The sequence below is a fragment of the Heteronotia binoei genome, chromosome 2 (assembly GCF_032191835.1).
Source record: "Heteronotia binoei isolate CCM8104 ecotype False Entrance Well chromosome 2, APGP_CSIRO_Hbin_v1, whole genome shotgun sequence".
NCBI classification, from domain to species: Eukaryota; Metazoa; Chordata; class Lepidosauria; order Squamata; family Gekkonidae; genus Heteronotia; species Heteronotia binoei.
The window spans coordinates 24,082,755-24,110,601 of NC_083224.1; the positions used below are offsets into that span (position 1 = coordinate 24,082,755).

General features: G+C 46.5%; 1 protein-coding gene and 1 non-coding gene across 3 annotated transcripts; one reads left to right on the plus strand and one right to left on the minus strand.

Moving 5' to 3' along the window:
* Nucleotides 1-4,642: 4,642 nt before the first annotated feature.
* Nucleotides 4,643-4,709, plus strand: TRNAS-GGA (transfer RNA serine (anticodon GGA)). Its single transcript has one exon. It is a non-coding gene; the product is annotated as a tRNA-Ser (tRNA).
* A 316-nt stretch (nt 4,710-5,025) lies between these two features.
* Nucleotides 5,026-27,663, minus strand: LSM14B (LSM family member 14B). Of its 2 annotated transcripts, XM_060230687.1 has the most exons (9): nt 27,120-27,503; nt 18,176-18,339; nt 15,102-15,237; nt 13,675-13,791; nt 8,652-8,819; nt 8,440-8,517; nt 6,768-6,929; nt 6,501-6,654; nt 5,026-5,234 (listed from the first exon to the last, which is right to left on the minus strand). In XM_060230687.1, the coding sequence occupies exons 1-9, from the start codon at nt 27,238-27,240 to the stop codon at nt 5,063-5,065; spliced, it is 1,272 nt and encodes a 423-aa protein (XP_060086670.1). In that variant the 5' UTR covers nt 27,241-27,503; the 3' UTR covers nt 5,026-5,062. The 2 variants fall into 2 exon arrangements, with proteins under 2 accessions (XP_060086670.1, XP_060086671.1); XM_060230688.1 differs by lacking the exon at nt 13,675-13,791 and having other exon boundaries at nt 27,120-27,663.
* Between the last annotated feature and the right edge of the window lie 184 nt (nt 27,664-27,847).

Genomic DNA, 27,847 nt, shown 5'->3' on the forward strand with positions numbered 1-27,847 from the left:
CACTGCAGTCTCAAAAGGCTCAGGGATGAAATCGGCAGGCCATATGAAAGTTCAATACAAGGTAGTCTGCAGGTACAACTGTATCCTATCGATCAGTGTGACCTCAAGCTATTATGAATCGGCAAAAACTCAAGATATTTGGCTTTAGATTTTCCCCAACTGCACTTGCTAGCGTTTGCTTTGTTTATACCGTCCTTCATTTTATCCTTACAACTACCCAGGAAGGTAGGGTAACAGAATACGAGTGGCCAAGGTTACCCAGCAGGCTTTCATGGCACAGCAGAGATATGAACCTAGGTCTCCCAGTTCCTTATTTGGCATTCTTGATTACACCTAATTGGCTCTGGTGTTGCACTGCTGGACAGGAAAGCATGAATCTGGTTTACATATTCGCCCAGTCTTTGTGCCATGTGCTAAAAAACCTGGAATTACATATGAAGTCCCCTTAGAAATGCACCTTTTGCTTTACTCTTCCCATTTTGTTAGGTATAATCTTGGAAAAAAAAGTTCTGCACTTCTAACCACAGGCTTTGCACACCATACAATTGGGAGAGTTGCATTTGATTGTAATCCATATTTACCAGCCTAAACCTTTCCCCTCAACTATTTGTTGTTGTTCGGTCGCACAATCGAGTCCGACTTTGCAACCCCATGGACAAAGTCACGCCAGGCCCTCCTATCTTCCACCATCCTCCGCAATCTGTTCAAATTCATGTTTGTCACATCAGTAATAGTCCAGCCGTCTCATCTTTTGCCATCCCCTTTTGCCTCGTTTTTCCCAGCATCAGAGTCTTCCCCTCAACTATAGTGCCTGTTACATTAATGCAGTCTTCATGCTTAAGACAGAAAGCACCCAAGAAATAAATAAGTTCCAATGTAGGCTCTTTACCAAGGGGTGGCCAAACTTGCTTAATGTAAAAGCCACATAGAACAAACGTCAGATGTTTGAGAGCTGCAAAGACATGAACGTCAGATGCTTGAGAGCTGTAAATAGATTGGGGGGGGGGGGGAAAGAGGTGGAAAGAATGCAACTTTAAATGCATTCTCCAGCTGGGCAGGGGGGACCTCAAGAGCCACACAATGTGTGTGAAAGAGCCACATGTGCTTCCCAAGCCTCAGTTTGGCCACCCCTGCTCTTTACTGATGCTGGCATGATCCAGTTCTGATCACTTGATATAAATAAGGCAGTTACAGATTTAGGTTGAACCTCATAGGTCAGATGCAGGGGCAAGTTAGATGGCAAAGCCTCCTAGATCAGGAGCACTCTGAAGACAAAGGGAGAAGGCTTAGAAAGGGGAGCAGGGAATGCTTAGATGATTATTTCTGGTTCTTTGCAACATAGCCTTTCATAAAATACCTGAAAGCGGTTGTTTTTCCACCTTAAATGTTCCTGGCCTGGGGCAAATCCATGACAGACAGTGCTGCTTAACCATCAACCATCTGTGTCTTGGGTCTCTTTAGTCTTACATATTTAAAAAAAAAATTAGAACCAGGAAAGTGAATGGATGATGGACCTATAGTTGGAGCATGTGGTCATACTTTTTGTACCAAGTTGTCTTAATTTTGTCCATATTTTCCTGCCTTTTCAGCTTTGTGGTCCTTTCTAACCTAGCAAATGAAACTGATCTTGCCAACATAGAAGGGTCCAGGCTTTCTGTATTTTCCTAGCTACTCAAGCAGTTATACAAATGCTGTTGAAGGAGGTAATATGCCTAATTTTGGCTGTACCGTGTATTGTCTTACTAATTTACATGGAACGGATGTACCTGAAATTTCATATTTTTACGTCTCACCATTTCACAAGACTATAGTGCCCATCAGTGGATAAAAGGAATTAGCTCAGAAACTTTAAAACAGATTTATGACGTGCCAGCAAAAGCATTTTGCTAGGGGCAGAGGCAGCTGGCTGGTAGATCCAAGAGAATGACTGTATATATATCAAATTCCCAATTGTTACCTGCTTGGAGGTAGAACAGTCAGGTGCTACAGGAGACCAAGGGGCAGGCACTTAACAGGCTTGGGGATCTCGTCACCTCTTATCTGGAACATGGAAGTGACAGGGTGCTGAAGGACAGCAACCAAGCACAGGGTTTAAAATACTTGAACACAGTTTCCAATTTTATTTCATTCAACCCTCTTGAACAGCCGCCCCTAAACTCCTCAGCAGGTTGAGTGAGTTGGATACCAGTTCAAGCAACTTTTCTGCAATACAGGCTGTCATGGCTGCTTAGGAGAAAAGCAGTTGCGCGTTAGCTTCGACAAGGCCTCAAATTCCTTGCAGTGTGATATGACTGGGTTGTGGTGTTTGTGCACTTCGGTAGGGTTTTGCATTTTGTTTGCTTGAAAGTCTGAGTAATTAGTTTTCTAGGCCTGTTATGAACGTGGCCAAGAATACACAGCCTGATCCTTTGCCTGTTTCTCCACCCCAGTCAATTCACTTTAATGACTGAAGCATGGACACTGGCTCCAGTTTTCTTAAAAGCCAGCTGTTTTTTCCAGCTTTCCCTTACAACAGCAGTTTTGAAGACAAACTACTCAGGCTAAATTACCTCACAATATTTTTTTCTGGGCATAAAATAGGATCACGGGACCATGTGTACTGGCCTGAGCTCCCAAAAGAATGTGATACATCAATATGATAAACCCTCCAGAAGAGTAAGAGCTAGAAACTTTAAATTGAATTTGTGTGCCAAACCACCAATTCCTCCAACAGTTATATGAACACATGAAGCTGCCTTAAACCGAATCAGACCCTGGGTCCACCAAAGTCAGTATTATCTGCTCAGACTGGCAGTGGCTCTCCAGGGTCTCAAGCTGAGGTTTTTCACACCTACTTGCCTGGACCCTTTTTTGGAGATGCCAGGGATTGAACCTGGGACCTTCTGCTTCCCAAGCAGATGCTCTACCACTGAGCCACCGTCCCTCCCCAAGTGTTCCTTTCTACTTTTCCTTCAAGCATTCAAGGCAAGGAATACTGGAAAGCAGTAACAAGACCATTGCCTTTCTTGGGTACGTTAAAGCATTCAAAGGTGAAACTCAGAGCTAATCTTTGGGTAGCAGGGAAAGTTGAGTATGGGTGTCTGTCATCTACGGTTAGCACCTTCTCTCAGCGCTGTCGGTCACTGGGAATATTCTCTTTCATTCTGAATCAAGTGGGATTGCTTAGGAACGTCTGGGAGACAGAGACAAGAAGGTGGGAAGCTTCAAACATTTACATGTTTTATTCAGAATGATTCCAGGAGCAGCCCCACCACAACATTTCAATCCTTAGTGATGCAGGCCTACAAAACACCCCCCCCCCTTTACTTTTACAGCAACTTAATACCAAGGGGGGTGGAGAGGAAAAATAAGGCTAGCCACTGGAGGGGGGGGGGGTAGGGTTATGGGATCCATCAAAAGCCTTTCAACAAAATACTCCTATAAGCTAATAAAGGACACATGCCTAGTACTATAAAGGCTTAACTTCACTTTCATGCAAAAGTTTATAATCCCAGCACACACCCTTTAAGCACCCCCTCCCCAACGATTAAAAAAAAAACCAAAATATCAAGTTATTTACAATTTGGGGAGAGAAGTAGAAAACTGAGCATGCTGGTTTCACTCTCTCTCCCCCCACGCCCTCCCACCCACACCCCGAGTTGACAGCCCAGCATACAACGCACACCTTCTCAGGGCTTTTTTGTCACGAGAGTCCAAGGCCAGAGGCAAAAACTTTACCCTTTGAAGGGAAAAGGGGTAATTTCTATCTCCTCAAAGTGTTAACTCTATAGGCATCCCGTAATCCCAGCCTTCCTTAAGTAGAAGGCTGTTTTGTGTTGTTAAACTCATGAGTGGACAACAGAATGGCCTTCTACTGTAGGCCATTCAGAAAAATTTCGACAGCATTCCTTTTTGAGGGGTGACCAGCACTCCAAGTGAGCTTGTTGCTAAGTCCTATTTCTCAAGTGGTGAACCCAGAATTACATGATTAGCAACTTCCCCAATCACTTCACTACACACAACTCTTTTTCGCACCAGAATCCCGTTTTTAGACACCAAAAGTAATCTGCTTGAACTGAGGCAGGGGTGGCGGAAGCAACAGAAGGAGACCTGCGAGATATTGGGTTTCTCAGAACAACAACAAAAAAACCACACACTCAAAAAACAAAACACGGGAGTTGCTGGTTTCAAGTGAGCTTTGGTTCTTCTCGAAGAACTGAGAATTATTCCTTCAGAAGACAAGAACAGGTGTCGTGGTTCAACTGCAGCAGCCTTTGGAAACCTCAAAGCAGCATGTTTAAATTCTTTGCGCTTCTTAAAAAATGAAAAAAAATAAAAATATTTCCTTGAAGAGGTGGTCATTCCGCACTCTTTCAAAACTACAGCTGTGCTCCAATCCTGACCCAGAAGCAACAGTGCCTTCGGAGTATAAGCAAATAAACATTGCGCTCATTCATCCCACACTTATGCAGAGCTCTTCAGGCTGTCCCCTCCTTCCTATGTACACATCTTTCTTGCAGTCTGCGTGAGAACCTACAGGAAGAACACACACATTTAAGCTTTACATACATGAGCATCCCCTTTGCTAGTTACTCCTTAGTGCCAGGGCGGACCCTTCCTGCTATTTATAAGAGCAGAAAACGCCACTATCTAGGGGAGGGACGGTGGCTTAGTGGTAGAGCATCTGCTTGGAAAGCAGAAGGTCCCAGGTTCAATCCCTGGCATCTCCAAAAAAGGGTCCAGGCAAATAGGCATGAAAAACCTCAGCTTGAGAGCCTGGAGAGCTGCTGCCAGTCTGAGAAGACAATACTGACTTTGATGGACTGAGGGTCTGATTCAGTATAAGGCAGCTTCATGTGTTCATTTGTTCTAGAAATGGATCTCTCCTGTACTGTTAAGTCATTTATTTGCATGAATTTCACCAATTCTTAGCGGAAACAAGAACAAATGAGAGGTGTTTTGATTGGTCAAAAGCCAAGGGGGCATAACTTGAGGAGTCTTTGAGACAGCGAACACTGATCAACTACTGAGGAGGACTCGGAACTCCGGAGTCTTTCATGGTTTGATTCCTTGCCTGAAAGGTTCACACCCTTCCTGTCCCCACTCTGGACGTTGCTTGAGTCCGCCGCACAGCACCAGATCCCCTTCCACCACGAAACCCCCCTCGGAAGCTACGGCCACGAAGAAACCGGCCAGACACGCCAAACGTCTCTGTGTTCAGCTTCCGCTCTTCAGCCCATGTTGTACGCCTGGAACTAGACAAAGAAGAGTTGGTTCTTATACCCTGCTTTTCTCTACCTGAAGGAGTCTCTAAGTAGCTTACAATCACCTTTCCTCCCTCCCCCACAGCAGGCACCTTTTGAGGTAGGCGAGGCTGAGAAAGTTCTGAGAAAACGGTGACTGGCCCAAAGTCACCCAGCTGGCTTCATGTGGAGGAGTGGGGAATCAAACATGGTTCCTCAGATTAGAGTATGCCATTCCGAACCACTACACCACACTGGCTCTCCACTAAACAAGACAAGATCCGTTACGCTGCTGTGGATGTGTTGTCCCCTTAGACTGTGTTAGAAGTTTTTGTCCCAAAAAAGTACAGAAATAAAGGAGAAAGAGCTGCTTTAAGGTTGCAGTGCTGCTGTGATGAACATTAATCTATGCTTTATATCAGGGGTGGCCAACGGTAGCTCTCCAGATGTTTTTTTGCCTACAACTCCCATCAGCCCCAGCCAGCATGGCCAATGGCTGGGGCTGATGGGAGTTGTAGGCAAAAAACATCCTGAGAGCTACTGTTGGCCACCCCTGCTTTATATACTCTGGGTAATCCACAAGACATAGTTCAATATTGTAAGGCTCCCCCAAAGATGGTTTAGAGCAGGGGTGTCAACAAGCTCATTTCTTATGAGGGCTGAATCTGACATAAATGAGACTTTGTGTGTACCTATTTATGATTAGGTAGCAGAGATATAAACTTTATAAAGGACACAGCCAAACACAAATATTTTTTTAAAACCCTTAAAACATCCTTAAAATATTAGCAGTTGGTCTTAAAGGTGCTTTCTTTGTATTTCTCCCATGGGGCCCAGGGAACTGGACAAAGGAATCTCTGGATCTTTCCTTCCCTCCCCAGGGGGCCAGGAGGGAGAGGAGCCTCAGCAGCTCTGCTGTGCCTGGCAAAGCAAGCCCTCCCTCCCTAAGGGAGGAGCCTCAGCCAATGGAGAAAACAGAGGTTTCGCTCTATAGCTCTTGCGCAATTGAGCAAGCCTGGCAAAGCAAGCTGTGATGCAGAAGGAAGCAAGAGAGACGAAGAAGGAAGCAGATGACAGCCAGTTGTTTGGGGGCCTGATAGGAGCCCTTAGGGGGCCCAATTCAGCCGCCATGCCTCATGTTTGACACCCCTGGTTTAGAGAACTATTCACGTCTGCCTGAAGAATAAGGTGGGAAGAGAGTCTGACTGTTTTTAAATCCTAATGCTTAAAAAAAGTTGGTGAGTCAAGACCAAGGCCAAAGAGTCAATGTCAGGATACCTGGATTTCAGTTCAGATGAAATGTTGTCGAAGAACGACTTTGATTTGTCGTAATAGCAGTTGGGTCCGAGGAGGTCTTCGTCTGCGTTGCCATCGCAGTTCTCAGCAGCCACAGTGGGTTCCCCCTTCTCTTCTCCCGTCTCAACTTTGTCATCTGAAAGAGGAGATGACAAGCAATCGTTTTTCCAACTAGAGGTTTGTTTCATCTGCTCCAAAAAAGAGTGGACCAGTGTCCACGTCACCAGATGTAAAAGCAGAGCTACGGACCTTTGAAGTTAAGTTTCTTCTTGAATTCCTTATCCAGCTCCTCTCGGTTGAACTGTGCATTTGCACTTTCAAAGTCAAAGTCACCTTCAAACTTGATTGTATTCTCTTTTGCAGTAGCTGGCCGGTTTTGCCCCCTGGAACGATTCCTGGTTCGCCTGTTTCCTGAAGAAAAATAAGAGTTAAAACACAAGAGTTTTTTTTTTTAAAGGCATGTTTATGGCCCTAAGCGAGCCACGACTTTGAGTGAAGAGTTCCGTGCATCTAAGTAAGGTAATTACACTGCACTTCTTAAAGGTTAACTCCACTGAAGAGGTAGTCCTAGCAAACTCTTTGCTCTGGGCACTTACAATCTTTGCATTCTGAGCTTGCAATGCATCATGAACCCCCTCCCATGTGAAACTCACATACTAAAAGCCACATGTCCATAACTATTTACTCCATAAAATGTGCATTTCCCACCTGTGATGCACTTTATTATTGTTCTTACTCTGTTCAATTTTAATGCATTGTTTTAGCTCTGAATCGTAGGTTTTTATTGTTGTCAGTTTATGTTGTGATCTGCCCTGAGCCCATTTATAGAAAAGGGTGGAATATAAGCCATACACACACACACACTCATTCATTCATTCTAGAGCAGGGGTGTCAAATATGCTGTCCAGGGGCCAAATCAGGCTCCCAAGCAACTGGCTGTTATCTGGTTCCTTCTCCCTCTCTCTTGCTTCCTTCTTCATCACAGCTTGCTTTGCAAGGCTTGCTCAATTGCATAGGAGCTACAGAGCAAAGTATCTATTTTCTCCATTGGCTACGGCTCTTCCCCTTAGGGAGGAAAGGGGGAGAGAGTTTGCTTTACCAGGCTCGTTCAATTGTACAGCAGAACTACTGAGCCAAGCCTCTCTTCCTTCTATTGGCTGAGGCTCCTCCCCATCCTGGTCCCCAGGGGAAGGAAAGAGCCAGAGCCTCCTTTGCCCAGTTCCCTGGATCCCATGGGAAAGATACAAAAAAAAACACCTTTAAGACCAACAAGTGCTAATGTTTTAAGCATGTTTTTAAGTTAAAAAAAATATTTTGTGTTTGTCTGTGAACCTTATAAAGTTTCTCTCTCTGCTACCTAATCTTAAATAGGTACATGCATGCCCTGGCCCAACATGGCCCAGCCCAACCAAGTCTCATTTATATAAGTTCCAGCCCTCATAACAAATGAGTTCAACACCCCTGTTCTAGAGTTTGTTAAGCTGGATGGGAGGAGGCCTCTCAAGTAATAAACCCCTCCCCATCCAACTGTGTGGGGCTTGAACTCTTCTGTATGACACTGCTGCCTGCCACTCTCCTTTACGGAAAGCCTTAAGTTACCCCCACAAAGCTTTCAAACAGATAACTGGAACCATCATTCCCTTGAAATCCACTGACAAAAAGGTATATCCATCCTCAGCTCAAAGTTACGCTAACAGATCCCACTGCTTTAGGGATCATTACAAGCTGCTTTCATTTATATATGCACTTATTATTTCAAACAGTAGAATGAATTGCTGTGCCTCTTTTTTCTAGCCCTTTGTATAACCAGGCCTGGCTAGCCATACTCCATGTTCCTTGGTCCAGTCTCTTACACTGCAAAAGCAACACATGGGGAAAGAGTTCTGAAAATTCTCCAAATCTACATGTCAGGTTCACATACCTGATCTCCTCCTCTGGGGCCTTCTATTCTCATCATTCACCTGCACTTGCGTTTGGACAGGTGCTGGATCAACTGTATCTAAGGCAAAACAGGAAACAAAACCATGTAACCAGTGCACTGAAAAGGTAACAGGCAGAAGTAAATTCAAGCAGACGTCAGAACTCAAATTACAAAAAGAGGAGGGGGAGGCTTTTCCAAAGGGAATTTTGTACCAGTTGTCTTGCTGCTTTGTGGAATTGGCCGTGCGTTGCGCTGGATGGCAGGGGTGACTTTGATTGGAAGAGCCTTTTTGGGATTCAAGTTGTCAATGGGACCCGTCTGAACCGCTTGTTCCACCATTGGACTTTTACGCACTGAATGAACAGATGCAAAAGCAGCGCCTGGAGGGAAAACCGAGAAGTGTCAAAAGCTACTGTTGACCCTCGACTGAGAGAACCACTCTCCTGGTTCTAAGGCCAATCAGGTTCAGAAGCCTTCAGCCCCCACCCACCCTGCCATCAGACCAGAGAGCTCTCCAGAAATTTTTTAAAAAGACTAGAAACCATTTTCTATGAGTTTGAAACATCTAAGGATTGGACAAGTTTGGTTTTACTGCAGCTCACAGGAAAAGATCAAGCATCTTTAACTGTCAATCGATTAGCAAGATTTTAACTGACACACTGCAGTCACACAAAATGTTTCAACGGATTTGTCAGAAAAATCCACACGAAATGAGCGCATACAATTCTAGGCAAAGGCATTTTGTTAAAACACAACAGTATAGCTTAAGCTATTGTATGTAGTCATGCCAGCAATGCAGTTAAAAGATGAGATAGCCGGGGACAGCCCCCCCCCCCCAGCCTAAGAGTTCTCAACTTCTCGTCCATTAAAAATTACAAATGTTGAGGTGCGCTTCTCGTTGCCTTTTGCCATCAAGTCACAGCTGACTTATGGCAACCTCGTAGGGTTTTCAAGGCAAGAGACACTTGGAGGTGGCTGCCATTTCCTGCTTCTGTGTAGCATCTAGAGATGATGGACTGGACCAGAGACCTAATTTCCCCATGAACCAGGGCCCAGTTCGTGGTCTGTGAGCCATCTGTGCCAGCACAGACCTCCCCTAACCCTCCCAGGAGGTTTGTAAAGTCCCTATGGGTGGGGCTTGCAAAAGCCATTTAAAGGGAACATGTTCCCTTTAAAATGGCTTTCGCAAAGCCATGCAGCACACAAGTGAGTGCTGCGCAGCTCTGCATGAAGGCCATTTAAATTTAAAATGGCTTCTGCACAGACCAAATGGACCTCATGGAGGTTTGTGGTCCAGCGGTCCATAAATGTGGAGGTTTGTGGGTCCATAAACACTGCAGACCATGAACCCACGTGGTACATTTTTTTTCCTGGACCGTGCCCATCCCTAGTAGCAATCCTGGGCTCCCTTAGTGGCCCTCCCATCCAAGGACTACCCAGAGCCAGTCCTGCTTCGCTTCTGAGATCTAACAAGATTCAGGCTACCCTGGCCCATCCAGAGACGCTCTAAATAACTTTAGTGAAACGTTCTCTTTTCACAATGAGGTTTTACTCAATTTATAATGCAAAGGCTTAAAGACTCTCTTCAGTTAACAGTACCTCCCTGGGCACAAATTAAACATACAGAAGTTTACAGAAACTTTGGTTAAATGTGACCAATGAAGCATTCAGTGGTTTCTCCCTTCAGTACCCAAATATGCTGCCAGTCTTACAGCAACAGCACAAGACCATTGCAGATATACAGCCTTTTGCTTACAATGAGTTGTTTATCGTGTTCAGCTTCCCCCTCCCCCTCTCTGGCAAAAACTAAGATACATATGCAAAGGCAACATATGGTAAAGCAGTTTACAGTTTGCTGTGAAGAACTGGGTATATTGGCAATTTTGCTGGTAGAAAACTAAGGCATCCCAACCATTAAAATTCTATGTATATGACAATTCCATATGCTCAGTTATAAATGATGCATTTTATGTTGATAAAGCAGTAAAATAAATGTAGGCTTGATATTTCAATTTCCACCAACATTTGTTTTTTTTTTTTGCTGGAAAAACAAAACAGCCTCCATGGCTTCGAAGTCTCCGGAAATGTTCCACCTAGCTCCAGTTTGGAATCTTCCCCTTTGTTCTCCAATAAAATATTCTCAGGATCTGTAGCGTTCATGAAGAGGCTAAGGATCTATGGACCTTTTTGATCGTCAAAGAACAGTAGGGCATGATCTGGGGCAAAGTGTGAGCATTAAGCTGCTTTAAACGTCTATGTGCTTTTCCAACGGGAGGATTCATCTTTCTGCTTTTCCACACAAGCAAAATTTAGTGCAAGTTCAGACCGGTTTTCACCCCCTCATAGTTCTAAGTTATATCAAACATGAAGCAGATTTCTCTCCATACCACACCTTCAAACCATCCATGGTAAGACAAGAACACCCCGCTTAGTATTCTACTGTTTGTGAACTTCCCCATCTAATTTATAGCTCAAATTTGCTCTAAACACACACACACAAACTACAGCTATACTGACAAAGTGCACAAATGAAGCTGCTGAAAGGGAAAAAAAAGAAATAATGGAATTTTTCTGTGGTTTGGGTACAGAGTTTCGTCCTCCCTGGCATATAGACAGCACCAATCAGTGTGTGTCTTATTTCAGAAATTTAAAGCACAAGTATGTTCCTATCTCTGAATACCGGGCAACACTGCCTGAAACTCAGCTGACAGGCATTGTCTCAAGCTGCCACCTGCCACAGGTAGGTTTGTTTCCACTATGCACACCTGGAACTGTCAGCAGGACTTTCATGCAGCACATAACTGCATGCATCTTCTCCAGGGACCTAGAATTCAGATTCCAGCCACTCAGCCATAGCCTACACTACTTTTTACTGCATTTCATCTAGCAGTTAAAGGACCTGGCATTTTAACACCTTTAAAAGCATTCATTTTAGCAGCAGAACCAAGTATATATACAAAAACAATGGTTTTGTAGCTGTTTTGATGCAGTATCTTTCTCTTTGCTGAATGCACAGCCCTGTCTTGAGTATCTATGGAATAGATAGAGGAGTTTAAGTTAAGGACTGTGGTGCAAAGTCTAGTTTATGCTTATCAGTAAGCGGTATCACAACGCCCTTTTATAGTTGCTTCATACACAAAATACGTTAAGTAGATCATGTTCTACCATGCACAACTACTGCGAATCTGTCATGCAGGTACCTTCAGTTGGCAGATTTAAACTTGAACAAAGAACTCTCTTGATCTGTCACAACTGCACTATGGACTTGCGCAAGTTACTGCCAGGGAAAGCAACTGAGCGGTTCAGTATACTGGGTTGGATCCAGCAGGTATTCCCCACACACACACCCCCACCAATCACCAAAAGTACATTTCCAACAGTGTAATCAATTCCTTTCTCCCAGTGCAGACGTCTCTAATGTTGTTCCTTCAGGTCACCTGAGCCCTGCAGACACCACAGAAGCTGTTCTCTGCATTTGAGTCAAAGCATCTTAAAGTCTTGCTCAGGTAGCAACTTGGAAGGAAGAATCAGCTCGCGTTCTCCACAACTTACCTCTTGTGGGTGGAAATGTGTTACAGCAGGGGTGGCCAAACTGTGGCTTGGGGGCACACATGTGGCTCTTTCACACATATTGTGTGGTTCTCAAAGCCCCCACCACCCCATCAGCCAGTTTGGAGAAGGCATTGCTCTGTTTAAAATCACTTCTCCAAGTCAACTCAGCTGGCAGCTCGGAGAACGCATTTAAAGTTAAAAGTTGCTTTTTTCCCCCCCATCTCCCCCTTTTCCTTCCTTCCCTCAAACATCTGACGTTTATGTCTTGCAGCTCTAAAACATCTGCCATTCATCTCATGTGGCTCTTACGTTAAGCAAGTTTGGTCACCCCTGTATTCCAGTCAGGCAGTTGCAACATTTACTTCTGAATGATTTGCTACAAGAGGGCATTACAAGGCTTCTGAACAGGCCTGAACTAGAAATGTGAAGGCCTCGAAATGGGGGGGGGGGGGGAATTGGAAATCGTTTCCCCCTCCCTAAAACTGTTTTCCCCCCATCACAGCTTTACACTTTTTAAAAATGTTCCATTCATAGTCTCAACATAGCCTTCAGGTTGCTTAAGGAACACAACTGCTTTGGCATATTTACGACTACGAAGTGCACTTAGATAGACCTCTAATCTGAAAAGGCAAACACACAAAGGGAGCGCAAGCTTCTACGCTCAAAGCAAGCATGCATTAATGTTTTTACACATACGCCTAGAGAACTAAGGCAACACAAGACAGAATTTTGAGAGGCTTAAGCAAAAAAATAACAAAACAGCCACACAGAGCATGAGCACGCAGTACCTCACGAGGTGATTTCATCTGATCAAGTGTAAAGAGACTTCCCCACCCTTTCATTCTTTCCCCTTCACTAAAAGGTAAAAGTAGTCCCCTGTGCAAGCAGCAGTCGTTTCCGACTCTGGGGGGACACATCACATCATGACGTTTTCACAGCAGACTTCTTACGGGGTGGTTTGCCATTGCCTTCCCCAGTCATCTACTTTTATCCAATTTAGGGCTCTGGTTGTGGGGAGAAGCGAAAGTTTCCACTGTAGGAAATACAGCTTCAGGCTTTGGCACGAGGCTTTGAAACAGGGTAACTACCGAGAAGCAGAATGCTCTGTGAGAGGCCTGACTGGGATCTGTTCTGTGCGTCTTATCGGGGGCGGGGGGACAGATTTGCCACAGACATGAAAAAAACATTGGCTGGCTGGCTCTGTTCTCAGAACAGGTCGCCCGCAAATAAGACACTCTGTGATTGTTTCATGTATCAGCTGGCAGTCACTATCATAATCTCCTAAACAGGGTGGCAATCTTGACCGTAACTCATTGTACGGTTTCCAGCCCTCACAGATACACAGGCAATGTCTTCTGGAAGCTGTGAAGCTAAGATGAGCCTTCCGGAAGACTCCGCTACTCCTCAACACTGCTCCATGGCTTCTAGTTTCCTTCGATTTCTCCTACGCTACACAGTTTTATTCCCTCTAATCAACACTGAACAATTACAAACACTGTCCAGAAGTCAGTCTCTTCTTCGTCCACTGATCCAATACCTGGAGTAGAAGGTTTCAGAAACAGAACACTGAAGTAATCCTTGCCAATGTTACTCTGTTCAGGAGCAAAGGAGGGGTTAAGACAACATGTTTTGCAAACACCATGCAGTTCTTCAAAATACTTGGAATCCTCAAGCTGCTGTTACCCTTAGAAGACAGCAGATGTGGCTCGGACGACAAGTCAGGCTCTGAAACTGGCTGAGGAGACGAAGAAGTGCTAGGACTGGAAGCAGCTGCTGATGCTGGAGGGCTTACCAATTTCTCTAGAAAGACAGAAGGGAGAAGACAAAGCAAAGAGGGATACCAGTAAGACATGAGGCTGTACAGACATCCCGACAGATTAGGGGAAAGAGAGATGTTCAAGAGTTGGCGCTACATGGCCTTAAGGCTCCAGAGAATTTGACCTGGAACAAGGAAAAATCTTTGAGTCATTCTTAGAAGAACATTCTGCAGCATCAGGCTCAGCAGGAGTTGAAGAGGCTATCAAGTCGCAGCTGGCGACCCCATAGGGTTGTCAAGGCAAGAGACAATAGAGGCGATTTGCCATTGCCTGCGTCTATGTAGCAATCCTGGACTTCTTTGGTAGTCTTCCATCCAAGTGGCACCCAGGGTTGACCCTCCTTTGCTTCCAACAGCAGGCTAGCCTGAGCCAGCCCGGTCAAGTCACTACCCTCAGTAGCCAATGTTAACAATAGACCATGTAGCAAACAGATCTGTACAAGAACAATTAAAGGGACTACAACACTTCAACAGGCAGTAGGATTTCTCCCCCTTTTCAATTTATCTCAAACTTAGAAAATGAGTAACTTTCTGCAGCTGAATGAAGACATCTAATGTGCATCACCTGGGGACACGCAGTACAATCCTTCTAATTCACACTAAGGTTCTGAAGCCAATCACCCCATTACATTTTCACAGCTGAAGAGCAAAGGCCGAGAAGTGGCAATTATTCAAGACCACACACAGAGTTTATTGATGGAGCTGGAATTAACACCGCCATCCCACCGCCAGCCTCAACAACCTCTCACACACCTTGAGCAGCCGCTCTAAAGACCAATTACTTTTTACAAAATTCTGTTCATAAAACCTGTTTATGCCCCATCAGCAGCTAAGGAGATCTGCCATGTAATTTAGTAAGAAAAAAATATATATTTTTTTTAATTTTCATCTGACAAAGAGAGCTGTGTTTCTAGAAAGCTTTTGCCACAATAAAACTTGTTAGTCTTAAAGGTGCTACTGGACTCTTCATTAATTCCGATAAGGCACCGGCTGCTATGAAAACGAGCATTAGCCACCAGGAAACCCTTGCATACCTTGCACCTGGTGCTCACCAAGATGGCCAGGCAGCAGGTGCAGGATCACATGACAGAACGCTTCTCGAGGACAGAGGATGGGGAATTCCATGCATTAAGTCAGGGAGAACTCTAGGCCGGAGCCTTCTCCGATATCTGTTTTCTACGTGGAAGTTTTTGTATAGAACGTTCAGTCTGAGCCATGACCTGCTGTCTGAAAAGCTACACCCCAAACACAAGCTGCCCATTTCAGCAACGGCTAGAGGCCCGCGTTAACTCACCTAGACCCAGGGAAGCTGCGTACTGCTGGCTAATTAAAGAGCTGGCGGCCAGCTGGCTGTACGGAGGCATGCCTCTGAAGGGACTGTAAGGCACGTGCGGCTGGAAGGAGGAGGCCGAGGCAGAGCTCAGGGAAGACTGCAAAGAAAGAGAGCGGCGTTAACCTAAGGCTCGAGGAACTGCTCTTATGCCCTCCCCCCGTTGCATTAACTGAGCTTGGCCGTTTTATCTTGGAGCATAATTAAACAAGCGCCAGTTGGTTTTATTTGAAGTACTTATGTCCAGCAACTCTTCACAGACACGTTTCCCAATGCAAGTTCCATCCATTCAAGCGACGCAAACGCTGGAAGGAGATGCTCAGTAAGGATGTCTTTTTATTGTAAGGCCAGCAGGGAAAGAAAAAAACTAGCCCGGTAGCTATCCCTCCCATCACTTCAAGTGGCCTGTCCGGCATCAACCAGAGACCAGGCCTTTTCCATTGTGGCTCCTTGTCTCTGGAACAGGAGCCACCACAAGTCACCTTAAACGAGATGTTCTAATAAATAAAGGCAGCACTGCTCAGATCTTATGGGTTAAATGAGTTGTATCATTTAAGTAAATAAAGGCAGGCGATAAAAAGAACAGACGGAAGCACCAACGCAAGATCCTGGAGGAAAGTGAAGATTCTCTTTGGTGACTAAAGCTCAATGTCAGGCAAACCTGTGTTTATCCTGCTCCTCCTTCCTGCAATGGGAAGGGAGTTTTTCAGCTGATGCACCTTTTTCTCAGGTGTTCACCTATCTTCACCCTGAAGATGAAGGCACTCAAAGCCAGGCATCCAAAGTTGACCTTACTTGCTAAGCAGACTCATGTGAGATACCTTTATGTATCCACACCTGAGAGCATTTAGGGCTTTATAGGGAGCCAGTAGCACTTCTGAATTTGTGCCTGGAAGGGAATCAGCCACCAGCGTGAAGCCTTCAAAACCAGCAAGGTGCTCCTTACACTTCCCAATAGCAAGAGGTAGTGCTCTGTGTCTTGAACTAATTGCAGCTTTTGAACAGTTTTCAGAATTAGTCTCATATAGAAACAACCCAGATGTAATCAGGGCACTGGTAACTGTGGTTCGCTGCACCTTGCGCATCAACTGAAGTTGGCTACGTGCTATGTGGAGGTGGCAAGACTCCTCTCCGCAGGCACAGGTCTACAGCAAGCCTGCTCTTTAAGGAGGGGATGCAATAATCCCTGGCTATATTACTGACCAAGAGCTCTTTGGTTTCATTTAGACTGAGCTGACTGGCCTTTATCCAGCCCATTACTGAATGAAGAGACTTGTTTAGGATTTTGACATCTCTGCTAGGAGGAGGGAGTAGAACCGAGCACTAGAATACCAATGCAACTCCAGTTCTCTGGATGACCTCTCCCTGTGGTTTATCATGTAGATGATTAAAGAACTCTGAGAGACGGTAAAGCTCTGCAGGATCTGAGAGCAAATGTGGCACACAGCTATTCCCAGCACCAACTTTTGATACTTCCCAGTCAGACGGGACTGATGCTTCTATAATACAGTGCCCATGACACCCATGTTGGTCAGCTGGTCCAAAAGAACATTATGATCAATGGTATCGAAAGCTACCAAGAAATCAAGGCGAACAGACCCTTGCTCTGCCAGCAAAGCCAGAAGCCAGGCCCAAACGGATCTTGTTAACCCCATTACTTCAGTGTGGAACAGACGATTATATATGCCGGGAGCTACAGTAGCACACAAATGAGAGTTCAAGTCAACTGTCTCTACTAGTGCTTAGAGTTCAGAATTCAGATTTTGACTGATCAGCTGTACAATATTTTATGTATACCTCAGCAGCAAAAGAATGCTCTTGTTAAAGAGGAGAACATAACGGTCTCCAAAGTGACTTTCAGTGTTAATACCAGTCTTTTCCCATATGTACTGGATATGTTCGAGGCTAACTAGAAGCCAGGTACACAGAGCTCCAAAGAGCTGCTTCAAGTACAATCATCTTGATCGAGTACAGTCCTCATACTGATCTGTGTGGGATTGTAAAGTGCTTTTGAAAGTTTTGTAAGTTTCAAAAGCAGCTAGCAACATGGCAAGGGAAGAGATTACGATCTGAGAAGCACCATCAGCAAGGCCCCCTTAGGCATACAGAACTAGTTGTGCCACTCACTGTATCCCAGCTGTTGTTTGGCCCACTAGCCAGGCAGATATCTAGAAGGACAAGGAAGTTTCAGAGATGCCTTATTTGGCTCCATACAAAGCCTGTGATTTAAGGCTTAAGGGAGAGGCAGCACTGCTGCTTGCAGTCAGCAGAAATTGGGAGGACAGGAACTAAATTTATCTATCAATTGATTTTTTCATGTAATTTAAAAAGGGGATTAGTCAGATTAGTGGAGGATAGGTTTACCAGTGGCTACCAGTCATGGTGACTGAAGGGAACCTCCCCACTGGCACTAAACCTCTGAATCCCAGAGCCAGGAGGCAACATCAAGGGAAAGTCTCATCCTCTCTGCCCTGTGTCCCTCCAAAGCAACAGGCTGGCCACTGTGAGAGACAAGATGCTGGACTAGATGGACCACTGGCCTGACCCAGCAGGGCTTTCTTATTTTCTTATAGATGAAAATAGCAGATCTCCACCCTCAAGACACAGTCAGGATTACCAGCATGCATTCATGTTCATTATCAAGACTGCACACCTCTGTGGTTCCCTTCCATATGCTGGATTTTAGTAGAAGGCATTCTGTGAAACCCACCAAGAAGAATCTCCTTGCCAGACAGAGCAGGGCTGCGTGCCAGAGTTGGGAAGGCTGCCCGGTGCCAGCAAGCAGCATGTGGATTTATAGAGCCCCACTTCTAACTAGCTATAAAAACCAACTACTGTTTCTAATTAATAATTAAGTCACCCTGGGCTAGAGCTAAATTGGAGTAACGAACTATCCAAGGCAAAGTGGACTTTTATTCCTAGGAATATTTAGGGTCCACTGTCATTTTGCTGGAAGCTCTTGAAGAGATGCAGTGAGTTCACCTTGTGGAACGAAACTGCAGCTGGCACTCCAGGTGGGAAACCTCGCCCCCACTTACTTGGACAATAGCAGGATCCTGAGGAAGGTTATGCTGCGCTTTCGGAGGCTCACATACAGTGATATCCTTGATGTCACTGCCACGGAAGATGATGTATTCATAAACTTCCTCCCTTGGGGGAGCAGGACGATCTGTGGGACGATCTTCAGTTCCAAAGGAGCGCACTTAGCATGTGAAAACAAACCAGATGTTAGCACTTGACCTAACAAGCTGTATCACACTGCCTTTATGCAAGCGGCCTACTTAGAAAACTGCCAGGCTCCTCATTGAAATACACCCATCTCAATTCTCAAAATGAACTGGCCTCCCTCTTAAAAGGAGCTGGGATGTCCGCTCCAGATCACGAGTCAGCCAGACCACTACATCCTGACTGGACCAAACAATTACACCAAGCCAACTGGGCCCCCAATAAATGCAGTGTAGGTAGCCATTTGTTTGAGCCAGTTAGATGCTGCAAGCTCTCTTTTTAAACTATGTGTCTTTGGGAAAAGAGCCCCGTAGTGCAGAGTGGTAAAGCTGCAGTACTGCAGTCTTAAGCTCTGCTCACGATCTGAGTTCAATCCTGGTGGAAGCTGGGTTCAGGTAGCTGGCTCAAGGTTGACTCAGCCTTCCAAGGTCAGTAAAATGAGTACCCAGCTTGCTGGGGGGGGGGGGGAGTGTAGATGACTGGGGAAGGCAATGGCAAACCACCCCATACAAAGTCTCCTGTGAAAACGTTGCGATGCGATGCCACCCCAGAGTCGGAAACGACTGGTGCTTGCACAGGGGACTACCTTTACCTTTTTTTTTAATCTTTGGGAAATTTGCACAAAGCACCTGTTCAAATACAAAGCCATCAGTGGCCACAGTTTTCAAGGACAAGTTCTATTACAGACAAGGAGAGCAGCAGCCATCAAGAAAGTTCAATTCAGGAGCATCATTGCAAGAAGAAAGGGAAAGCTCCAATCTAGACTGTTAAGCTAAGGGTAAAAATGGAGGTAGGCAAAGAATCAGGAAAGCAGAAAAATTAGAACAAGCACAAGTCTTGCAGGGCAGCCACCTGCTCATTGCTTTTTTCCCTTTACTGTGTCACAGAGACTGTTGCATAAACTGGGATTCTGATAACAAAAATAAAGAGTGCTGCAAGTGATCTGCAAAACAAAAACAATTCCAAACTCCACCAACAGGTCTAGGGCACGCTCACACCCCACATCTTCTAATGCACATGCAGTTTTCTGACTGATATGAACACTGAGTAGTCTCTTCCCTACCGAATACGTTCTCAGACAGCACTGCCCACAGCCCACTGAACTGCCTTATACTGAACTGGATCCTTGGTGCATTGAAGGCAGTATCAAGGACTCAGACCGGCAGCAGCTTTCCAGGGTCTCAAGCAGAGATCTTTCACATCACCTACCACCTGGTACTTTTAACTGGAGTTGCCAGGGATTGAATTGGGGACCTTCTGCATGCCAAACAGAGACTCTGCCGCTGACCCATTGTCCCTCCCTTCTTCGAGCCTCAGTTCCCACTGGACGCTGACCTCTCTGCACTTAGAAGGCAGTCACCCCTGTAAACGCCCTGCTTAGTACGGATCAAGGTCTGAGAAGGGGAATGGGAGAACATCCTCTGCACGGTAGGTGGCCTTTGGAGAACTACTGCAAGGCAGTTTGGACTGCCGATGCCACAGCAGGAGGGATAAATGCTTGTGAGTGGTGGAGCCCTCCCATTAAGGTCAAAGCCCCTGCTGCTGTTCACACTGGACAGAGAAGGGTTTGCCTCTACTGGTGCAGAACTAAATATTCACCAAGGAATAATCTCTGCTGTGTCAAAATCTAAGCAAGTTTTGAAATGGCAGGAAAGAACTATTATAGCGCGGCAGTGGTCATACTTCCTATTTCCCCCCAAATATCAGTATTTGAAACGTCTACTTTCTCTTCCAGCCTTACTGCTTTAAGAACAAAGTACATCACTGATAACCTAGTTAGCCTATAAAAATATCTGGCATATTTATGAAATCTGAAAAGGACAAATTAGCTTTGGGGCATCTGAACTACAAAGCATCCAATACGAGAGGAAGAACACCAAAAACTTCCTTCCTTGATGCCTCTCATGAAGACGGTGGCACCCACTGGGTTCAGCAATACTTCTTGCCTAACATTTGTTTAAAGTGCAAAATATCAGTAGGCAAGTAATAAATGGATTGAAGAAGACTGGGGTATCACGACTGGGGTATCACTACATTCACATCTAGCCCTTGATCAAATTAGAGGTGGGCAGCTCCATGTCCTCCATTATTTATTTACCCTATTTATATCCCACCTTTCTCTCCAAAAGGTACCCAAAGTGGCTTACATAGCTCTCTTTTCCCCTGTTTGACCCTTACAACAACCCTGTAAGACAGGGGAGAGGCTGGATGTGCAACTGGCCCAAGGTCACCCAGCAAGCTTTCATGGCAGAGTAAGAATTTGGATTTCCAAGATCCTCATCTATCACTCTAACTACTACATCACACTGACTCTAAAGAATATGTGCTTTAGTCACTTTTACACCATAGTTGGCTTTCTCTGCTACTACAACAGCACTAGAAGCTTTAGTGAAGTCCTCTCTAATCCAACTTAGTTATCCACTCTCATTCACTTGTGGGCGAGTGGTAGATCCCTCCCCTTAGGGCAAAGCCTCTGTCACCATCCTCACTGGAGACAAAGGCTCTGCTTTTATTTACACACAACTGAAAATTCAGATAGGGTCAAGTAACTTCATTGCACATTTTGTTCAAAATAATGCTTCCTCTAGTCACTCAGGAGTCCTCTATACAGGGGTGACCAAACTGTGACTCAGGAGCCACATGTGGCTCTTTCACACATATTGTGCGGCTCTCGAAGCCCCCACCACCCCACCAACTGGCTTGGAGAAGGCATTGGTCTCTTTAAATAACTATTTATGTTAGCCTATTGTTAGTTTTAATTGTTTTATCATGTTGGAATCCACCCTGAGCCCACCGTGGGAAAGGGCGGACTATACATTGACAGAAATAAATAAATAAAATCACTTCTCCAAGCCAAGCCAGTCAGCGGCTTGGAGAATGCATTTAAAGTTGCTTTCTTCCCACTTCCCCCCAATCTATTTGCCTTCTTTCCTTCCGGCTCTCAAACATCTGATGTTCACGTCTTGGAGCTCTCAAACATCAGATGTTTTATTCTATGTGGCTTTTACATTAAGCAAGTTTGGCCACCCCACTCTATAGTCACTCGTGGCTCAAAACCAATTGAACAGAAAGATTTAAGGCCAGAGCTCTTGTCCTGAGCTCTAAGATCAGGTGTTGCACAGCTTTCTGTCTTTGAACAGCATCGACATATAGCCACCATACAGTCACTACTTCATAAACAAGGCTGATATGGAAACAGAGGTCAGAGATAAACTGAGGGCCTTTTTTTTAAGGAAATGGGACCCAGCAATCCTGGAATCCCATGAGCAATTTACTCACAACTAGCACAGAAATGAGAAACTCTAGCTAAGAAGAGCAACTGACCCTGATCTTGGTAGTCCAGGCTAGCCCAACCTCATCAGATCTCAGAAGCTAAGGGTCAGTCACCCTAGTCAGTACTTGGGAGGGAGACTGCCAAGAATGCCAGGGTCACTACACAGAGGCAGGCAATGGCAAAACCACCTCTGTTCATCTCTTGCCCTGAAGACCCAACAGGGTCCCCCGACGTCAGCTGCAACTTGACGGCACTTTCCACCACCAAGCGAAAAAAACCCTGGCCTGGATGATTCAGGCTAGCCCGATTTCATCAGATCTCATAAGCTAAGCAAGGTCAGCCCTGTTTAGTATTTGGATGGAAGACCAAGAAGGAAATCCAGGGTTGCTACATGGAGGCAAGTAAACCACCTCCATTAGCAGTCAGACCCTTCCTCTCACTGAGGAAGAGTTTATAGCTAGAAAACCATAAACATCCTCCCTAAAATAAATAAATAATATATATATATATTCTCAAATATCTTAAGCGCCTGGCCGAAAATGACACAAAATTTACGCCAGTCAGAAACACACCTAGACCCTTCGTTTAGAAGTATAGGAGTGGCTGGCTAGCTAACAACCTCCTCCCCACCCTAGAGACAACCATAATCTAGGACAACGGGTCTCCCAAGAACCTACTGACTAATCTCATCAACACCCAGCCTCACTTCCCTGCACCCACATTTACCCTAATTAAGGAACACTTAATTCTATTAACTAAAACCTGGTAGCTTTTCTCATCTGCTACTTGCAGGGTCAGCAAGCACCATTTACACCTATAGTTCTCAGAAAAATTCATCAAGCTTCTCCCAGATCATTGCCCACCTCCAAAACCCCCCCTCAAGTTATTGTTCCGGGGGCAAATATGTCAGTTTGCCCCAGGGAGTATTTTGCCCTATAAATTATGGGAGGGCTTTTTTTTGTTGTAGAAACTCCTTTGCATATTAGGCACATACCCCTGATGTAGCCTATCATCCTGCAGTTTACAGTACCTCTGATGTAGCCTATCCTCCTGCAGCTTATAGTACTAAGCGCATTGTAAGCTCTAGGAGGAATAGCTACATCGGAGTGCGTGGCCTAATATGCAAAGGAGTTCCTGCTACCAAAAAAGCCTTGAATTATGGCATTCTGCTCCACAACAGTATGTTCACAGTATGCACACATCACATCTGGGATTCTCTTCTCTCCATGAAATGCTGGTCATTTTGCTGCTGCCTCGGCAGACCTCTTGTTTTAAGACTGGTAATTATAGCCTATTCCTGAAATTACTTTCTCCCCTCTCCTGATTTCCCCTTAGTTAGCCTTGTATGTATTTTCAATGTGTTTGTATGCATGTTTTATTCTTTTATCCTCCTTTGATAAAAAAAAACCTTCTGGTTAAACATCTGCCTGGTTTATTTTGAGAGTTCTCTTAAGGGAAAAATCCCTGTAAACATTGGTGGAGAATCTCAGTTACCCACTCTTGCTTTGTCTCCTTCAAAGTTCATTTCCCCCAACAAACTACCCAAATAGCCTGCCTTGAAGACCCTACAGGATCACTGTAAATCAGTTGCAACCTGACAACAAAAAAGAACTCATGTCTTAGCAGCACACATCAACCAAAACAAGAAAAATGTCTCAATCATACTTCTTGCAGGAAGCTGCTATGAGGCAAGGGGACAGCACCAAGGACCTTTTGAGGCAATGATGCCAGCAGAGGGGAGGGGCTAAATTGAAGCTGCCCACAAGGTAAAGCAACTGGAGAATACACAGAACCGTACAAATGAATGGCTGGGTGCTGCCATCTCTGTTCTGGGTCACAGAGAACAAGATATGATAGCAGGCTGCACCAAACAATTCCCTCCTACCCTTTGCTCTTCTGTTGCCTGGCTACTGGGTTTTGTTCTTTTTAAAAAGCAGCAGGGGGAATAGGAACATTTCTCTACCCTTATACAAGAATCAGAACACTAGCTTACAGTTCTGCCATCTTTTCTTTTTTAAGAGGCTGTGCCGCTCTGTGAAGTTGGTGGAAAAACTGAAGAGTGTTTCACGTCCCCACCCTTTGTGTGGCTAAGATATCTAGCAATTAAACTCTCAAGACACTCTGGATTTCCACCGCTCCGCAGCCAGGGCTTGCCAAGCGACTAACCACCCCTTCTGGCTCCACACTGCCATACATCAAAAGCTGATTCATGAAAGCAGCGAGCTACAAGCTGAACTGAAGCAGTTCTGCCCACTTAAAAGACTGGCTTTGTTCTCTCTCCTTGGCTCACAGCTTTGGCAGGTTGCAGTCAAATCACACCTACAGGTCAGTCCCTAAAGCCAGAGCACAGGCACCCCGTGCCCCTCCCCCAATACACACTTTTAACCTTATCCTACAACCTGGGGAAAAAACCAACACAGCAGGTATGCCAACTTTCCCAAAACAAGGTGGCTGTGCTAAGAAAAGCCACTTTAAGCTGACACATGACTGACTCACCAGCTAAAGGCCATTGATCAAGCATGTGGAGAATTTGCAGTGCTTTATGGTGCCCCTTTCCCATTTACAACCATCAGAAGTGTGTGTGTGGGGGGGAGGGTCCTGCAGAGAACAAGGCTTAAGAGGAAAGGGGGGCTGTGGAGGACAAAGCTGAAGAGGAAAGAGCAAAGATCTTCCAGAACTTACACAGGACCTGCAAAAATCTAGGTCACTTTGCAATGATCAAGTCAAAGACCCTTACAAGACTATTTAGAGCATCCTGGGTGTATCCATTAAGCCTTTAGAACACAACTCTAGGAATATTCATCTAGGCCACTTACTATCCACCCCATTAGAATGAAAGCAAAAACACCAGCAGCCATCCTCCCAGCTTTCAGAGCTACATGGGTGAAAGGAATATGACCTACTTATTTCTCCCTCCCAATTTTTCAGAGTAGGGAGGCTCCCCTTCGCCACTAAAACTTCCAGCTGAAAGGGGGGAGGCAAGCTGGAGGAAGTAGGCATCCTTACAGTCTTGGGCTTTTACAGGGTCAGTCTAAGCGGCAAGATGCCAGAGTACTCTCACTTGAGCCATCTGCTAACAAAACACAGCATAATAGGCAGATGCTTTTTATCTGGCAGCATTGCACAAAAAGAAGGGAGGACAAGGACAAAGTAGTGAGACAAAATTGCGGGGACCCTTCCTTTCCTGATGTATATTCTATGGCGTTGGTGCGCCCTCTTTCCTGGGTATCCAAGTTCAAGCTACTCTTCTGTATTGTAATGGCTCGAAAAGATACAGAAAATGCACCTGCTCGTAAAGGAAGTGGGTGGGGTAAAAGGAGTCACTGCACGCTCCTACACTGGCAGGTAGAAGACCAAAACTATTTTTTTTTAAAGCTACAACTCGGGAGGACACCACATCTTTTCTCAACAACAAAATCCTTATGGAATTCTCAACAACAAAATCCTTATAGAATTGAAGGGGGGGGGGGAGAGAGATGTTGAAGCCTCAAAAAAAGCAAGGAGGAAGGAGGCTGCCTGTTGAGAGCAGCAACTCCACTGCAGACACCCTTGTATCATTAAAGACTTTTTAAAGGGGAAAGTGCAATAGCGGAAAGTGGCCCAGAGATCCTTTTCTTCCCCAGGATGTATGCAAGCAGTCACAAACCTCCAGGAAAAGCCATAGGCTAAAAAGAAAAAGGCGAGGTGGGGTGATGGAAGAGCCACAATACCTAGAGACTGAGTGCAGTAGCACCCCCAAAACCAACAAGATTTCCAGCATATAAGCTCTGCAGAGTCAATGCTCTGAAAAAGGGGAGCTTTGACTCTCTTCAGCAGTTTGAAGCCCTAAAACCTCGTTGGACTCCAAATGTGTGCTGCGTGTCTAAAATGGAGACGTCGCAGCCAATTTATGGCAATCCCAGAGGGTCTTTCAAGGCAAGCGAGTAAAAGCAGGGGTGGTTTCCCCACTGCCGCCCTCTGCAAAGTTTCCTGAGCTTGAACCTGGCTGCCCCTACTACAAACGAACACGGCTACCCTTTGAAAAGATCTCCAGGGGTATCCCCCTCCCGCCAAGGGTCATCAAATTTCTACGCACCACCACTGTAATGCCTCCAATGCTCCCTCTAAGCTGTGGAGTCTTGTGAGCAAAAATTCTACTTCGTGAGCACTGGCATTACAGTTGTGAACTACTGCATAAATTAGTGTGCTCTGGGGACATTTATCCTGAGCTAAGACAAAAAAGTCGTGAGCCAGAGGCTAAAAAGTTGTGAGCTAGCTCACACTAACTCAGCTTAGAGGGACCACTGGATGCCTCCCCGATGAATGGGAGGGTGAGAAAAAGAGCCCAGGTTGGAGAGCCAGTTTGGTGTAGTGGTTAAGTGCGCAGACTCTTATCTGGGAGAACCGGGTTTGATTCCCCACTCCTCCACTTGCAGCTGCTGGAATGGCCTTGGGTCAGCCATAGCTCTCGTAGGAGTTGCCCTTGAAAGGACAGCTGCTGTGAGAGCTCTCTCAGCCCCACCTACCTCACAGGATATCTGTTGGGGGTGGGAGAAGGTAAAGGAGATTGTGGCTGCTCTGAGACTCTGAATCTCAGTATCATCTTCTTTACTTCTGCAGGGCCTTCTTAACCAAGAGACGCCCCTCCAAAGAGGCAAGGTGGGGAAGAGTGGGGATCTGAACCTGGGTTTCCCAGATCCCTAGTCCAACACTGTAACTGCTATGCCAGTTTGGTGTAGTGGTTAAGAGTGCGAACTCATATCTGGGAGAACCGGGTTTGATTCCCCAGCCCTTCACTTGCAGGTGCTGGAATGGCCTTGGGTCAGCCATAGCTCTCGTAGGAGTTGTCCTTGAAAGGGCAGCTGCTGTTACAGCTCTCTCAGCCCCACCTACCTCACGGGGTGTCTGTTGTGCGGGGGGGGGAGGTAAAAAGGAGATTGTGAGCGCTCTGAGACTCAGAGTGGAAGGTGGGATATAAATCCAATATCATCTTCTTCACTTCTTCTGCAGGGCCTCCTTAACCAAGAGACACCCCCTCCGAAGGAGCAAGGTGGAGGAGACGAAATGCAATAGCCGAGGAGGGGGTCTGCGCCTTTGCCGCCGCTCCCCGAACTCACCTAATTTAACTCCCTCTCCCCCTCCCCTTTGTTAATAGGAACAGCCATTCATGGCGCGGGGGAGGGAGGGTGTGTGTGTGTCTGAATGGGAAGCTATTGACGCCGCCGCCGCCGCACACACGCCCCCTTTTTCCAGGCCCGGTGGCTTTTCTCCTTCCATTTGCTTCCCCCCCCCTCCCTCCAGTAAAGAAAAGGCAATTGAGGGGAGAGGGGGGAAGAGAGGCCGAGGCGATTCCTTCCTGCCTCGCCGCCCCCACCAAGGCTGGGGAGAAGCAGCCGAGCCCGAGGAAGGCCCCGAAGGCCGCCCCCTCCCTCCTCGTCCTCCCCGCCCGGCGCTCCCCCCGCGAGGGCCTACCCGGCCCCAGAGAGCCCCCGCCTTGGCCTTACCCTTGGCGAGGGCGACGGTGGAGTTGTCGGTGTCGATGGTGTAGAGGATGCCCTCGTAGCGGATCTGCGCCTTGGAGATGAGGCTGATCTTGCTGCCCAGGTACGGCGTCCCCGAACTCATGGCGCCGCCGGGGAGGGGCGCGGCGGCAGAGGAGAGGAAGGGCCCGTCAGGCGGCACCTCCCGGGGGAGCCGCAGGAACTCGGGGCGGCGGCGGAAGAGGCCGAGCGGCGCTCGAGGGGAGGACGACGACGACACTGTTCAAGGCCCGGCGGCCGCCCTCGCCACCGTCGTAGTCCGCCCGCCTGCTTCTCCCTCCCTCCCTCACGCGCGTCGCTTTCTTTTCTCAGCCGAGTCCAGCCGCGCTCGCCTCTGCAGCGGACTCTGAAAGGAAAGCCCGGCCGGCCGCGGCTTTTATAGGCCAGAGGCAGACGGCGGGGGGAGGGGTGAGGAGGAGGGGGGATCAAAAGGGGGCCGTGAGAGAAAGAAGACGCGGGGGAAAGGGGTGGGAAGGGAGCGGAGCCGCGCAGGCGCACCTGGCTCCTCGCGCGCCAGACGACGCGCGCGCGCGCTAGAGAGAGAGAGAGAGAGAGAGAGAGAGAGAAGGTCAGGGTGAGGGAATGGCGGGGCGGGGTAGGAGGAGCGGAGGGGAGGCGGCGAGGGAACAGGGAGGGGCGGGGCGGGGACGCCCTGGAGGCAAACAGGCGGGCGCGTGGGCGGGAGGCGGTCA

Coding starts and splice junctions, on each gene's coding strand:
- LSM14B (XM_060230687.1), bottom strand. CDS start 27,240: ATGAGTTCGGGGACGCCGTACCTGGGCAGCAAGATCAGCCTCATCTCC. Junction 8,820..13,674: donor ACATCTGCTGTCTTCTAAGG/GTAACAGCAGCT, acceptor TTTTCCCTCCAG/GCGCTGCTTTTGCATCTGTT. Junction 6,655..6,767: donor GAAGAAACTTAACTTCAAAG/GTCCGTAGCTCT, acceptor CTCCTCTTTCAG/ATGACAAAGTTGAGACGGGA.